This window comes from Heloderma suspectum, chromosome 7 (assembly GCF_057233095.1).
Source record: "Heloderma suspectum isolate Gila_16-S chromosome 7, 16-S_ref, whole genome shotgun sequence".
NCBI classification, from domain to species: domain Eukaryota; kingdom Metazoa; phylum Chordata; class Lepidosauria; order Squamata; family Helodermatidae; genus Heloderma; species Heloderma suspectum.
In genome coordinates, this window is record NC_139464.1 from 3,636,237 (window position 1) to 3,652,813 (window position 16,577).

At 47.4% G+C, this 16,577-nt stretch overlaps 1 protein-coding gene across 1 annotated transcript; it reads right to left on the reverse strand.

Annotated features, from left to right (window-relative positions):
* Window positions 1-4,647: 4,647 nt before the first annotated feature.
* LOC146339252 (C-type lectin lectoxin-Thr1-like) lies at window positions 4,648-14,047 on the reverse strand. Its single transcript, XM_084811674.1, has 6 exons — window positions 14,013-14,047; window positions 12,012-12,083; window positions 10,140-10,234; window positions 8,084-8,224; window positions 7,440-7,551; window positions 4,648-4,799 (listed from the first exon to the last, which is right to left on the reverse strand). The coding sequence occupies exons 2-6, from the start codon at window positions 12,076-12,078 to the stop codon at window positions 4,732-4,734; spliced, it is 483 nt and encodes a 160-aa protein (XP_084667800.1). The 5' UTR covers window positions 12,079-12,083; window positions 14,013-14,047; the 3' UTR covers window positions 4,648-4,731.
* Window positions 14,048-16,577: the final 2,530 nt, after the last annotated feature.

The following is a 16,577-nucleotide window of genomic DNA, read 5'->3' on the forward strand; positions in this document are numbered from 1 at the left end:
AGAACCCAGCAGATCCAGGTAAGGGCACTTTCGTACATCCCTACGATGGGCCAGGGTGTAGAAGGCCCCTGGCCACTCAAAACAGCTGCGCTGGCCAGCTCCCTGCAGATGCAATGGTGGCAGGAAAGAAAGACTTCTTTGCTGCCCTCACTGCCACGGAGTAGGCTTTCAGAAAAGCTCTAGCCCGTGTTCGATCAGACTTGTTCCGGGTTTTCCGCCAACGTCGCTCTAGTCTCCGTCTCATTCGCTTCATCACCGCCAGTTCCCTAGAGAACCAGGGTGCTGGTCTGTGTCGGGCTCCGCTCCGTGAGAGGGGACGCTCAGGAGTGATTGTGTCCACCGCCCCGGCCATTTCCGTATTCTAGGGATCACCCAGGTCTTCGACAGAATCGCCTGCTGAGGCAGCAGGAAAATCCCCCAAAGCCGTCAGGAAACCATCCAGATCCATCAGCCTCCTGGGGTGGACCAACTTAATCAGTCCCCCATCCCTGGAGAGGCACTGAGTTCCAGTGAGTCTAAACCCCACCAGGTAGTGATCTGTCCATGACAAAGGGACAACAGAAAGTTCCTCCACACCCAGATCCCTGTCATCCTGCCCATCAGGTCTAGAGTGTGACCTGCTGTATGAGTGGGGCCAAAAACCACTTGGGACAGACCCTTGCTTGTCATGGAGGACATGAAGTCCTGAGCCACTCCCGACAGGGCAGCCTCAGCATGGATGTTGAAGTCTCCCAGCAGAACAAGCTGAGGGGACTCCATCACTGCCGCCGAGATCACCCCGGCTAGCTCAGGAAGGGAGACTGTTGAGCAGTGGGGTGGGCACCACCAACAGAATCCCTATTCTGTCCCGAGCACCCACTTAAGTATATGCACTCAAACCCAGTAGACTGTGGGCCAGGGCACCTGGTGAGGGGAATAGTATCACGATAAACCATTGCAACTCCACCCCCCCCTGCCCCCCAGGTCTAGCCTGCTGTTCTACAGAAAACCCTGGGGGACAAAGCTGAGATAGATTAACACCCCCAGCTTCATCCAACCAGGTCTAATGCCTGTACCACAGAGGCCAAGCTATCCCTGTCCAGCAGAGGCTGTAGCTGGCGAACCAGCTGAAGCTGGTAAAAGGCACATTAAGCCGCAGTGGCCACTTGGGCCTCCAGTGACAATGACGGATCTAGGAGTACCCCCAGAATACGAAATATGAGTGAGAAAATACAGGAATTCCAGGACATTCCACCTGTCCCCACAGAACCCAACATCATTTCTCACAGGATGCAACATCTGTCCTCAGATGGGGACAATGGCACCAGTCCTCACTGACTTCTCTGCTCCATGTTCTCCCAGCTCAGAAATGTGATTGGGTAAGATGCTGGAGAGAGTGATCTTATGTCCCCTAGGCAGTGTCTGGGGGAGCCGGGGGGTTTGATTTCCCACCTCCAAGCTCAGAGACAGTGCTACAAGCTTGTACCTGGGAAACTGTGCTCCCCACCCCTTCGCCCTCCCCCTCATGACCAGGGCGGAGAGAAACATGGCAGCTGCCCCCCCCCCCGTGCCTGTCCATGCTCATAACATGGAGCACAGCCAGGGTGAAAAGGGGGTGTTCCTGGGGCTGGGGAGGGGAGGAGACTGCCTAAGCTGTTTCAGACAGCTTCTTATGTGGTCTCCAGCCCCGTTCCCGCCCCCTCCCCGAAGCTATGCTTAGACGTCCAAAGAACAGGCAGCTAAGGCAAACTCCGGTGCAGCTGGAGCACAGAAAGACCCCTCTCCTCCATGCTCCAGCTACCCTGTGTTGGATAGGGAGTCTCCCCTGGCCTCAGAGGAAGTCAGAGGCCACTGTCTATCTCAGCGGGACTGCGCCCTTAATCTTTAGAAGGGAGGCGGTGACCCTTTAAAAAGCTTAAAAGATGTGTTCTGTTTTCAACTACTTGGTATCTTTGTGTATTTAATGGTCTTATATCATAAGATGTAAATCGTGTAAAAGCCTTGAGATTTTGAAGTAAAAAATGAAAAGTAGAGATGAGAGGCGCTGTTTAAGCCCAACGGGATTTCACAGTGTTTCCATTCCAAGAAGCGGCGGAGGGCTGTATCAGGGGGTTTGTTTTTCTTCTTTTTCTGGAAATGTTTTGCACTTTTTTTTCAGGTCCCGTGATTTGTGCAAAGGGGGGGGGTCATAATTTTTTTTAGATTTTTTTCCCAGTGATCTTGTGGACACGTGCACGATCGCAAGTCTGCATGTCCGCTATGTCGCCCTGCAGAGTCATGCTCTCCTCTTGTAGATCTTCTTGTCAGTTTCATCCTCTCCACACATTACTTCAACTAGCCCAGCAGCAGAGGCATATTCTGTACTTGTCAAAGAACTTGTCAATTTCATCATCCCCTTCCGGGCTCAGGCCCCCCTTGCTCAGGAAGTGGGGTGCTGTCCAAGGGGCTACTCTTCTCTGCCTTGCTGTGCTTCTTGTTTACCCAGCATAACTACTGGCCTAATGCAACCTTTGCCTTGCCAGTCATGGCTTCCTTCTACTAAAACTTACTTGAGCACCCAATTGACCATCTGTTTGCCTGGAGGCCCAGTCCTAGCCAGGACACTCCCTGTATCCCGTCCCTTTCTTGTTAGGCTCAGGTACTGATCTGTGGCTGAGTTCCATAGATAGCCTGCTGAATTCATTGGCGCAAGATGTGGTGAGAGCTGCTAAACTTAGATAGCTATTAAAGGGGGGGATGAATAGACAGTTTAATGGAGGGTAAAGCTATCAACTGCTTCTAGTCACAGTGACTATAAGTATAAGCTACCTCCAGAATCGGAGATGGCATGCCTTAGAATACCTTTTGGTGGGTAAACACAGTAGGACATGGCTCTTGCCCTCATGTCCTGTTTGTGGGTTTTCCATGGGCATCTGGTTGGCCACTGTGGGAACAGGGTGCAGAATCAGATATGCCGCTGGTCTGATCTAGCAGAATGCTTATGTTTGCTTGCATATTTGTTTGAGTTCATCAATGTGGGGGAATGAAACTGTTTCATTTTGTATCATGTTTCTGGGTTGTAAAATGGTTGCTTTCTGTTTTAGAGGCTGTTCTGACCAGGAATGTTAACACAGAACTTTATCACAGGCTGGGGTCTACATACCTGAAGTAAGAACTCTGCTGATATATGCCCATGTGCCATTTACAATCAGGGAATCAAACAGAGCTTTTAGAACAGTGGCACCTCACCCTGCCCCAGGCTCTGGGGTGCCCTGCCTTTAGACCAGGTAAGGCCAAAGGCAGGTCACTTCTTTAGACCTTATCTGTAGCTGTAGTGTTTTCCATACATGCTGCAAGTATCTTGGGAGGCATTTAGTTGATTTACTAATGGGGGGGCTTTAAAAAAATTTATCGTGTGTTGCTTTATGGCTTTATCTTACTACGTTGTATTTAAATATTTTATACTGCTTTGAACATTGGGGAAATGACACCTATATTAAATAAATGAACAAACCATCTGGGTTTCTTAATTCTGTTTCCTCAAACCCAAAGACTATTTTGGTGCATGACAAAATTCCCCAGGAACTGTGCATGTTATGTCACTCTTACCTGTAGGCCTCAGAGGTTGCCATCCATGTCTATTTGCTCAAGCTGCACTGTAGTATATGATTTGCAGAGTTGAAGATACTGTCACACAGCAGTGTTCTGTATGCCTTTTTCAACAGGGAGATTCATAGAATGGGAAGGGACCTCAAAGGTCATCTAGTCCAACCTCTTGCTGATGCAGGAATCCATTACTACAGCATCCCTGACAGAGGGCCCTCTTCCCTGTCCTTAAAAACCTCCAAGGGAGGAGTGTTCACTGCCTGAGGCAGTCTGTTCCACTGCCAAACAGATTGTACTGTCAGGAAGTTCTCCCTAAAGTTTTGTCAAAATCCCCTCTCTTATCATTTGCTCCCATTGCTTCAGGATTGACCCCCTGGAGCAACTGAAAACAAGTTACCTTCATTGTCTATGGGACGATGGCCCTTGAAATATTTGAAGGTGGCTGTCACATTGCTTCTTGCTCTCCTCTCCAGGCTAAACGTGCCCAGCTCCTTCAAACACAGGATTAGGTCTCCACAGGCCCCTCAGCGTCTTTGTTGCCTTCCGGTGGACACATTCTAGTTTGTCAACATCCTTCTTAAACTGCAGTGCCCAGAACTGGACACAGCACCCACATGAAGTCTGACTGAAGCAAAACAGAGTGGCAGGCGCCATTACTCCTTGTGATCTGGACACTGTGCAGCTAGAATTGCATTGGCCTTTTTAGCTGCTTCATCACACTGCTGCTTCATGTTTAGTTCGTGATCTACTAAAACCCTTAGATCCTTTTCACATGTACTGTTGTCAAACAAGGTGTCACCCATCCCGCATGCTGTCACCTGATTTTTCCTATCTAAATGCAGAATTTCACATTTCTTGCTGGAACTCATTTTGTTAATTTTGATCCAGTTCTCCATCCTGTCAAGATGATCTTGAATCAGGCCACAGACCCCTTTTGTTCTGAACAGTTCAGCTTTCTGTCACCACCATCTACATACTTTCAAATATCTAGATATTGGCAATAATGTGAGGTCTAGAAGATAGGGGCTCTTGTGAAATCTGGACAGAACTTCTGATTTCCAAAGAAAACCTCCCACATATTCTTAGATCAGGAAGATGTTTATTAAGAAAAATAGACAAAAACCAGGGATAACTATTATTGCCAGGCAGGATGAACATCTCTCCTTTCTATGGCATTAACTGGCAGACAAAAGGCATTCTCGTTTTGCAATCTCCACCATTCCATTTCTTAAAACCTGAAAAGCAAACATAAAACTGGGTCAGAGATGTTCTTATCTTTCCACTAGGGATGGGGAGATTTTAATTATAAAGCATTTTGAGGCAAAATGATGTGATTCGCAATTCCCAGATGAAAAGCTGATCAGAACACAGTTACCCTTCAGTTTCTAAATTTCTACAAATTGGTGCGGTTCTCAGCACAAAATTTAGTACAAAACTATGTACGTAAGAGAAAACAATGTACAAAATGCTAGGGATGTCAGAGAATTCTGCCACGGACTCCAGTGAGGCCGGATTCTTTAGAATCTGGCCCCCCAGAATCCATGGTGGAACGGCCTCCCCCCCCGCCACCCTGCCGAATCCCCCCGGGATGGAGTTTACCTGGCGGTGGATGCGGTGGCGGCGGCAGTGGATGCAGTGGCAGCTCCGGCAGCGGATGTGGCGGCGGCTCCGGCAGCGGCAGCTCCGGCTGGTCTCCTGGCCGCTGCTGGGCTGCTGTGGCCACAAATGGCGGCCGTTGTAGCGGCCGCCATTTGCATCCTTGCAGTCAGCCCTGATAGGCTATGTAAGTATTTACGTAGCCTATCATGGCAAAGAACAGGGACGCAAATGGCGGCTGCTACGCCATTTGCGCCCCTTCTCTTTGCCGTGATAGGCTATGTAAGTATTTACGTAGCCTATCACAGTAAAGGCAGCCATGCAAATGGCGTAGCAGCTGCCATTTGCGTGGCTACCTTTACCGTGATAGGCTACATAAATACTTATATAGCCTATCACGGCTGACTGCAAGGACGCAAATGGTGGCCGCTACGACAGCTGCCGTTTTCAGCTGCAGCAGCCTGGCTGCAGCCAGAACTCTGGCTATGGCCTGCCCCAGCGGGCGGCTCCATGGAGCCGCCGCAGAGCAGAGCCAGCTGGGGAGGATTCCGGGGGGAGGGATGGAACGCCTCCCCCCCACCGCGGATTGCCTGGCACAGAGCCAGGTAAGACTTTTGTACATCCTTACAAAATGCACATGTTACGGGAAATTGCACACAAAAATGAATTTGAACTTTTTGCATTTTTAAAAAAAATTCTCAGACTGATGCAGAAATTGATTGGAAAGGACTCCAGATTCAATACATGCGAAACTGACATGGGCTGGGACCAATTGGTCCATTCCTTCTTTTCACATTTTTCCTTCTTTCTTAAACAGATCCTCCACCCCCATTCCATTCCTAATTATGAGAAAATAATATGCCCAACTCCCCCCCCCCCTCCAATGGAAATTTGTGTAGAATATAAGACTGTTGTAAGTGTGAGATTTGGACACAAGTGAATCTTTGAGTGACAGAGACAGAGACTTGGGCTTCTGGATGGGCTCCTGTGAACCAGCTAGAAGTAGTAACGGGAAGACTTGAGCTTGCCGAAATGCTCCAAACTTTACTTCAAAGCTCAGTTCAGCTCATTCCCATTCTTGTTTGCAACCTGTTTTTTGGTTCATTTGAAATTGAAAAGTTGTGCGTTTTTAGAAAGTTGTTCATTTTTTTCAAAATTTACACATTTTGAAAAAGGTGTGCATTTTTCAAGTACACATTTTGCAAATGTGGATGCAAGTTCAGGAATTTGTGACCAATTTTGGAGAACCTCCACTTCTGTTGGTGTTCAAGTTCGGAGTTGCAAATGGGGTATTTTTTAGTGATCTGCGAACTGAAACAAAATTAGCTTACATCCCTAGTTAGGAGTTATATAGAAGGCAATATCACACCATATGTAGGTTCTCCCTCACAATTATTTGTGACACTTAAAGGTACAGGAACTGTCTGAAAATCCTATATTTATTTGCAAACCATTGAGCTTACTAGTCTGTAAATTGGTGAGAGGCGGAAAAGGAACAAGACACTTGAGTTGAAGCGCTTGGCCCCTGATGCTGGAAGTGTGTCAGGCTTGAAGAATTCAACCTGAAGCATTGATTCAGAATGTTGGCACACAAAAGGAGGACAATTTTTAGGTGATCAGATGCAATTGAGGACAGGGCTCCAGGACATTAAATAGTGAAGAGATGGACTGAGGGCAGGGGTGGGGGGAGATGAAGTGGAGTTCTCTCCCTAACCCCTGCCTGTAAAAAAAAAAAAAAAAAAGCCATATGGCCAGTTTCACTCTTCTATGCAACTAAGGCAAAGGAACCTCCAGCCTTCTGACTCTAAACAGGTTTTCTAGCTAATACAAGTGCAGGAAATATCAGTACCACTATGTGTTGGGAGCTCTGAACTTAGAACCAGACAAAGTCAGGCAGTGATCTAGGAGAGAGGCAGCGACCGAACTCTTCATAAGAATTAGACACAGTGCAGTATATATTGGAAAGCTGAGTGCTCTACAATGTTAATGGGGAGTCATTGGATAGATGATTAACTAGTGAAGTTGGCCAATGATTCTCTGTTGCACACAAAATCCTGACCCTTTGTCATATTTGCCAAAGTGTTTTATGCACAAAAGGAGAGAGAAGAACAGTGTGGTTGGGGGATGTGAAGTCTGGAAGAGAGTGAGGGACAGCAGAAAGGCTTTTGCCTTTTTGCTTCTGGCGATCATGGAAAACTTCCAATAAGGTTTCTCAAATGGTTCAAACACCTTGCAAGTACTGAGCTCCTGGGACCTGGATTGACTGAGCTTCTCCTCACCTGCTGAGATTAGCATATAGGCACAGAATTGTCCTGTTGTGTTGCTGGGTTCCCCAACATTCCATGGTTTGAAGTTGGGTATAGATAAATCAGTCCATCTCCATCTCCCAGCCTTCAACCATATGCATACAAAGAAAAGAAAAGAAAACTTGAGTAGATGAAAAGTGCAAATGTGTTCCAATGGGTCTGAAGAGTCCAGCAGACTTTTGGAGGCCTGTCATTGCTAAATGTTGTCTAAAATTATCCTGTTACACATGCATATGCATAAGCAAGGGGCACCAAGGCTGTTGGCTTTTTAATCAGCTTCAGTGCATGCAGTTCTACCCTTAACAGACTAGCCGAATGTTTCCCGAGCAAATATGCCAATGGCTTTTTCCAGCCTTCCTGCCTTCTCTCCCTCCTCTTCATCCATCTACCCTTCCAGCAATGGAGGCTGGTGGCTCAGATGCCAGTGGGGCAGTGAATCTACCGTGGGTTTCAGCCAGACACAGTCAGAACCCTAAAGGAGCTCTCCAGGGCGCCTCCACTGCCTTCCAAACCGACTTTCACTTTCCCCCGTCACCCTGCTTCCCCATACACAGAGCCACACTTTCCTCCCAGTTGGAACTCAGGCAGTATCCTGGGGAAAGGAGCTGGGCCCTCACCTTTTGGGGGTCATGCAAGCCAATCCAGACTGCTTTTACATCCGGGTAACTGGCAGTGGCATGCTTAACCAGCACAGCATTCTCTTGAGCTGAGTGAAAAGATGCCAGGTGGCTCTTCTGGCCATAGGTCTGACATTGTACCTGAATGAAAACAACGGGCTTTATCTAAACTTTCCACCAAAGGCTTCCCGCCTGCTCCCCAGCCCCCCACAGGCTTGTGGCTATCTCAGATCCCTGCTGTGATTGTCTGAGCCCCACCATGGAGGGACCCCAGGAGGGCCCATGGGCCAGATCAAGCCCACCAGCCAGGGGTTCTGCCCCTTGTCTTTGGGAGAGTTGGGCTGAGGAGGAGACATGACAGAGCAATGTCAGACATCCTCGGATGGTTGGATGGAGGGGAGTCCTTCCAATGGCCGCACTGACCCTTTGCTGTATCCTGCCATAATGTTTTTGAAGGAGAAGATGTTGCTGAAATCTGAAAAATTCCATTCCTAATCTGGACTGCAATCTTGTATTTTACTGCCTTATCATAATCCTACAATCTTCCAGCACTGACCAGCAGCTATTTATAAGAGGATCTGTGATCTTGCTCACATACAGCAAATCTTCCCAAGGACTTATCCAAACTGAGGGCCAAAGTACAGCTGTCAATAAATGCATCTTTGTGTTTAATATGCAGGTTTTAAAAGAGGCCAGGGACAGCAATGTGCTGATAATTATTAGCTGCCATTTGCATTGGGAGAAAATCCACCCCATGGGGGACTCCCCCTCAATGCAAATAGCAGCTGATCATTATCCACTGCCAGAGGAGGGATTTTACTCTGGACCTCAGCAGAGAAAGAAAGGGTTAAATCCCCCTACACCTTCTGCAATCCCAATGATAATTAGTTGTTTTAAACTGCACATTAAATACAAAAATAGATTTAACATCACACTTAGTTTGACTCTCAGCATATCTGTCAAGTCCATTTCCACAGATGTTCTCCTTTTCCCACCTCCAAGTCCATTCTGTGCCAGTTTTGTGCAGTTTGTTTTTATAGAAAAAGATTCATATGTATATTCATGCAGATTTTTCAAATGGATTCATCAATGTACAATTTACAGTGTGTCTGTGTGTGCATTTTAGAAATGTGTGCCATGGTTTTGCACATTTTTCAAATGTATGCATGCTTCTTTTGTGGAGCACATTGCAAGCCCAGAAATGTATGGATTTGCATTGCAAATTGCATCTGTTTCTGCATTCAATTTTGGTAGGTAAATGGGTAAATCTGTAAAAAAACCAAAAACAAACGGAATGAATTTCTCATCCATTCCTAGTCTCAAAGACACTTTCAGTGAACTATTGAAGGGGGAATAAGCTGTAAACATATTATCTGGTGTTAATTTGTGGTATTGGAATGAAACTTTTTGAAAGGTGAGGGTGTGCCCTTAAAGGAGCTGAAGTAAATTCCATTCATAACTAGAGCTAAGGTTTACAAGGACTCCAGTGCAGAATCTCGTTCTCCAGTGAAGTTATTTCTCCAATACAGGGGTAGGTGAGAATTTTTTCAGTTCATTTTTGATAAGAACCGAAAATTAGCAAATTTCATCATATTTGGGACAGAAAGGACTAGAGATTTGTTGTTGTTGTTGTTGTTGTTGTTAAAAAATGAATTTGGGAGAAGCCAAAACTGACAGATTCATCCATGCAGGTCCACAGCTGTGGGTGCTTAGCTTTTAGAAGTCTGGGTTTGAATCGCTGTGCATTCAGCCATGTTTGTAGGTCTGAATTCAGGTTGCCACTTCTTTTTTCTGACAGGCTCCTCATCTTCAAAAGCAACATGGCAGGCAGCCACAACATGGTCTCCCCATGCTGGAAATAGCTGTATTGAATATCCGTTGAATTTGGCCAGAGCAGCTCAGGAGAACTCAAATGCCGGGGAAAGTGAAACTGACCAATTTGCCTATTCCAAGCTACACATTGTGGCGGTGGGTGGAGGATTGTTGGACACCAGTGCTCAGCGAAGAGGGCGCTCTCTGGTGCCCCTGCCGGTAGCTCCCAAGAAATGTTTCTTACCTCTGCATCTGCCCATGATTCCTTTTCAGTAAAGACGCCATAGCATTTATTCTGGTATTGAATCCATCCCCTGCTGCAGATTCTGCCTTCAGTGCCTGCCCGGGGAAGAGAAAGCACAGCCAGGAAGGTCCATTTTTGGCATGCACTCATGAGGCAAGGAAGCACAGATGAGGGATGGAGACAAACAAGGGACAAACAGAGGCGGCTCTCTTGCAAGGCTTGACCTAACAGAGAGCTCTGTGGCACCCTTCTTTTGATAACAAGTTCTTAGAATCCTCCCTTAATTTAGGCCGTATCATTACATGGTTTCCTTCCACGTAGCTTCTCAAACTCCTTTGAGGGGAAACTGCTTTCACTACTGCTCCCATGGCTTCTAGCTTGCTGGGAGTTGTAGGCCTCTGTTCTGTCTACACTTGCATAGGATTCAATGGCTGATGATGCACCCTCATCAATCATAGTCAGCAAATGGAGGACAACCCCCACTTCCTCCCCACAGACCCACTCCCCACCCCTGCCAAATGGAAGGAGAAGGCAGGAAGCAAGGTTGCTGAGTCAGTTCTACAGCCTGAAGCCACTTCCGCCAGGATAAGGTACAGTGCCACGAGGTTAGCACACACCAGAATGCATGCCCTATGGAAAACACAACACTGCAAAGAAAAGAAAAGCCGTGATAGAAGTAGTCTAAAGAAATCTGGGAGATAAGGGCAGAAATAGTGTGAGGAGAACAGTTTGGCAATTGCATCGGGTGCTGTGTGAGTGAGCCAAGCATTATGAAGATTGGGGGGGGCTGTCATGTGGACTAGCCCCTTGTCAATGAGGCATTTAAGAAATGTAATAAACAAATAGGACACTTAGGCCTGGCAGAAGATGTTTGGGTCAATTTGCTGTTCATTAACTGTCTCCAGACTAAATTGGGCTAAAGATCCAACTTGACACCTTTCCCTGATACAGAGTTTAAAACATGTTTATTTTAAGCAATCATCGAAGTTGTTCTCAATAATATGTCCTGATTAAAGGAGTCCCAGCCTGCTATTCATTGGAGCTGTGTATTTCCTATTAAGCCTTTCATGCCATCTGTGAAAACTCATTTTCCAACCCTTAGCCCTCGTTAAACATCAGACAAAATGTGTGCTAACACCACCCCGGGGAGATTTAAGAAAGAAATCCAGATGCGATGCAAAAATCAGACCCAGGTGGTAGCTGTTTCTTGGACTGTTTAATGTGGAGCACAGGAAGATGCTCTTGGTAGCAGTTGTGCACAGAGGGGAAGTGGAGCAGATGTTCTCCTAGGACTCCCCTGGTATTATACCAGAACTCTCCTAAGGCTGTGACAAAGTTTAGTGGAGGAAATATTTTGTTAGAATTCCATCATGCTCAGTGTCACAACGGAGCTGGTAAGGAGGGAACAACAGACCGAGATAGATCAGGAGAGAGAACTTAGAACAGGGTGCCAGCCTACTCCCAAGGATTGTAGCCAAGGCACTATTCAGATACTTTTGAGCAGGGGTGCAAAACCTCAGGCCCAGAGGCCGGGTTCCCCAAATGGCCATGCCCCTCCCACTGGCCCCACCCCCTTTCCCCCAACCACAGATCATTTGTCAGTTTCCCAGCTTTTGTGTAGTTTTCTCCCCATTCCAAAAGACGGAAATGGCTCTCTGAAGGCTTTGTTACTGGCAATAAGAACTTCAAGCTAAAATATGCTGGTATTTTTGGTGGTTTGAGCCCCACCCCTTTTGCCTTTGGCTCCTCCCACCACTGGAATGCAGCCCTGAGAGCTTCTCCAATGTGGAATTTGGTCCCTGGGTTGAAAGAGATTCTGCCCCCCTGCTTTTGACGAACGGGCTGAGTTCTGAGAATCCTGTAGAGACTCACCTTGCAAGAAGGAGCTGGTGACCAGAAGCCCAAAAAGGGAGAGGCGGAGGCATATGACTGGCTCCATCGGTACTTTGGAAAGAAGAGAGAAAGTTGGTAGCAGCATAGTTTATTGCCAGGCCAAAGGATCTCAGTTGAAAACCTTTAACTGAATTGTTGGTGGAGGTCTCATGGTGGAAGAGGGGACAGTAAAACTGCCTTCTCTTTTTGAATGTCAGGGGCTGGAGGTTGAGTGAGTTGGATGGGATGGGACAAATTCACTGCTGCTCACCCTAGTTCCTTGGGCTGGGTGCCACCATTTTGTTTTTCCCAGAACGCCCCCTCAGAACAATACTATGCCCATACATCTAAGGAAAAAGCTAAATGAAATCTGCTGACCTAATAAGCCAGGAGGAGTGCTGCTGAATGTTGTGTCCCGCTCTCTTAAAATAGCTGAAATGCCCTCCAGTTTCATGGCCAACAAATGGGGCTGTAAAGGGAAGGCCTTTTGATCCAGCACTAGCATAGATGATGATCTTAAACAGGAAAGGCACCTACAAATTCCCATTTTCAACACAAAGTATCTGCATGGTTGACCTTGTATCAAATGACCTTGTAGGTATTGAATCTAACTTGTTTTACTTAGTTATCTGGGTCTATCTTACTCTGGTTGGGTAATAAATTGGCTTACCACTGGTAATAATTAGTGACACAAACTTTAATACATTGATCTGTAGATTTAACTTAAGTATTATTAAACATAGATTCAAATTCCTCTTACATTAACTGATAAGCCTAACAAGAAGCAAAGATGTAAAGCTCTTACAGAGGCCACCACTGTGCAAACTGCAAGGATTGGCAACCTCTGTAAATTTACTCTAGCATTCCTAATAATAAGAATCACAGTCACTGAAGCCGACACAATTGCTTTATTAACTGTGTTTTAAAAAATTTGGCAACAGTCTTCAGAAAAGTCTATCTTCTGATAGACTTGGATAGTACTTTTTTTAAATAACTTCATTTAGTTTTGGTGATTTAAAAATGGATTAAGATTATCAACAACAAACATTATGCTGAACTTTTGATCCATGGCATCATCTCTGAGTCTTTCTGCATGGTACACATAACACGATATACCGTAACGCAAGACAAGGATACCCAGTGCCTCCTCTGCTTATGGGGCTCTTCATGATGCATATAGACAAAATACGGGTATAAAAAGGAATAGCTATAAAAATAGGGACCAAAAATGTTTTAATGCAGATAATGTTATGTGAGCAACATACAAAAACATGTGTTATTAGAACTGAACTATTTAATATAATATATTGACATTGCTGAATCAAGTTAAAAAGGATTAGGCAAAAGATTCCCAAAGCAGCTTCCACACAATTAATAACAAAGAAGACCATCCCTGTCTTCAGGTTTACCGACATGACATACCAGGAAGAAGGATAGTGAGGGGAGAGGAAAACAAGCAAATGCAGGCACCAGTTTTTAAAGTTACTAAGAAAGAGAACTGAAAACATGTGTTTTTTTCTCCATAGCATGCTCTAAACTATGAAGCCCCAAATGCTTCTGGCTTTCTTTGACAGGACAGCATTTTGATCTCTTAATTATTTTGGTTACTTTTTTCTGCCTCTTTTCTAGATCCTCTTTCAGATGGGGATGATCAGAACTGTGCACAGTATTCCAAGCGTGGCCACACCATAGACTGATAGAAAAGCATGACCGAATTCTGTTGAATTTAGGACATTAAAAAAATTAAAGAATTAAATTTGACAAGCTAATACTTAATATTACTGACATACATTTACTAGCAACACTTCAAGATTTGGGGGGTAAACTTCCCAAACAACCTGTAACATTGGCCAAATTTCAAACCCCGCAGCAAACATTTTGTCTTATCTCTTCGGCAGAGGTGCACCTGTTTCCCTCCAGAGCATCTGTGTGCATTTGCTGCTGCCAAGCACCTCTCAAAGGACTTGCGGAGCCGAAGAGACAAAGCCGAAGGCTACTCACTTGTCTGTCTGCCCCTGCTTATCTTGTCTGAAATGATGGCAAAGTCTGTTCCCTCAGAACAGGATGCTAAACCCTCGTGAATCATTTACAGACCAACTGGTGGGGAGCAGTGTCACACTCCAGCACAACTCAGGGAAAGCCTGTTTCAACAAACACGTCCTTGAGAGGCGTTTAAAGCTCACCCTAGTCTCTGCCTCTCGAACAACATGAGGGAGAGCATTCCAGAGGGTAGGTGCCACTACCGAAAAGTCCCGCTTATGTGCTGTTGCCAATATTCTATCGGTTGTGGAATGAACAGTCAGGTCTCCTTGTAAGATCTCAGGGTTCAACTGGGTGTATGCAGGGGAAGGCGATGATCAGCTGGACATCCTGGTCCCATGATATTTAGGGCAAAGCCTTGACTGTGGCTCGGTAGGCAAGAGGCAGCCAGCGCAGTTCTTTTAACACAGCGTTGATATGTGCAGAGCTGGGCCCCCGCTGAGCACCCTGGCTGCTGCATTCTGCACTCGCTGCTGCTTCCAAACCGGCACAAGGGCAGCCCCACGCAGGGCTAGCGCAAGGCCCCCCCCCGCCTGTGGGGGGTGGACATGCCGCTGCTGCTGCTGTCAGGGGTGGGGGAGAGCGAGCCCCGCCACCAGAGAGAGGCCCGCGCGGCTCCCTGGAGCACCAGACAGGCCGATGCCTCACTCCGAGGATCCCTCAGAGCGAGGTGCTGGCCCACCGCCCTGGAGGGCTGTGATGGGCAGCCCTTTTGCCACAGCAGGGGAGCATCTGGGGCAGTTCTCCAGAGCGCCCGCCCAGCTCTGGTTTACTCAGAGCAAGGCCTCGGGTGTGTGGGGGCAACTGTTCTGGAGTGCCTTCCCCTGAGCAGCTGCCCACCCTGTGTCTCACTATGAGAGGCACAGGGTGGCACCAGGACTCACAGCGGCAGGGCATCGGATCGTAGACTCATAGGATCCTAGAATAGTAGGGCTGGAAGGGGCCTATAAGACCATCGAGCCCAGCCCCCTGCTCCGTGCTGGAGTCCCAGCCAAAGAATCCCTGACTGGGGATGTTGTGAACGCCAGGCTTAGTCCGCAAGTCCGGCAAAATCCCTCAAGCTCAGCTCCCCGGCCTCCGCTCGCCAAACTCCAGGGCACTGACGGGCCCGGCCAACGAGAGCCCTGGAGCTCGGCAAGCGGCTGGCAACAGCTCAGACTTGGCTGCATGGTCAGCTGTCCCTCACGGCTAGTGCAGGACACTCTGCTCGACCGCAGGAGACAGCTAGTGGCGGGGGTGCAGCACTTCCTGCTGCTGCCGCGCGGACAGCTGCCTTTGATGGTGGTGGTGCCCCAGAGCAGGCACCCTCCCCAACACTCCCCCCACTCCCCTGGCCCCTTCCGGCGAACGCCAGCCATTTTGCCTCCTTTTTGGTTATGGAAATAAAGGAGCTAAAAGAAACTGCGTATATTCAAATGTGTGCATTTTGAAAGCTCCCTTTATTCATAAGAAGAAAAGGCGGCAAAATGGCAGGCGCTCGCTGGATGGGCCCAGGGTTGGTACGGGCTACTCGCCAAGCTCCTTGGGCCTCTACTCATGGCGGGGGCGGGGGCAGCGCTTCAGTGGGCACCTGGAGAACCCAGGCAGGGGTGGTTGCTCACATCCCTCTCCCTGACAGACGGATGTCCAGCCTCATCTTGAATGCCTCCAGTGTGGGAGAGCCCACCGCCTCCCTAGATCATGGGTCCCACTGTCATGTTGCTCTCAAGGTCAGGACATTTTTCCTGATGTTCAGATGGAATCTGGCTTCCTGTCACTTGAGCCCATTATTCCGTGTCCTGCACTCTGGGATGACCAAGAAGACATCCTGGCCTTCCTCTCTGTGACAACCTCTCAAGTACTTGAAGAGCGCTATCCTATCTCCCCTCAGTCTTCTCTTCTCAAGGCTAAACAAGCCCAGTTCTTTCAGTCTCTCTTCACAGGGCTTTGTGTCCAGTCCCCTGATCATCTCTGTTGCCCTCCGCTGAACCCTCTCCAGTTTGTCTGCATCCTTCTTAAAGTGTGGTGCCCAGAACTGGACACAGTACTCCAGATGTGGCCTAACCAGTACTGAGTAGAGGGAACTAGTACTTCTTGGGATCTGGAAGCTATGCTTCTATTAATGCAGCCCAAAATAGCATTTGCCTTTTTTGTAGCCACATCATATTGGTGGCTCATCTTCAGCTTGTGATCTACAACAGTTCCAAGATCTTTCTTACTTGTAGAATTGTTGAGCCAAGGATCTCCCATCTTGTAACTGTGTATTTGGTTTCTTTTTCCTACATGCAGAACTTGGCATTTATCCCTATTAAATGTCATTCTGTTGTTTTCTGCCCAGTGCTCCAACCTATCAAGATCACTTTGAATTTTGTTTCTGTCTTCCAGGGTATTAGCTATCCCGCCCAATTTTGTGTCATCTGCAAATTTGATCAGCATTCCCTGCACCTCCTCCTCCAAGTCATTAATAAACATGTTGAAGAGCACTGGGCCCAGGACTGAGCCCTGCGGTACCCCACTCGTTACCTCTCCCCAGTTTGAGAAGGTCCC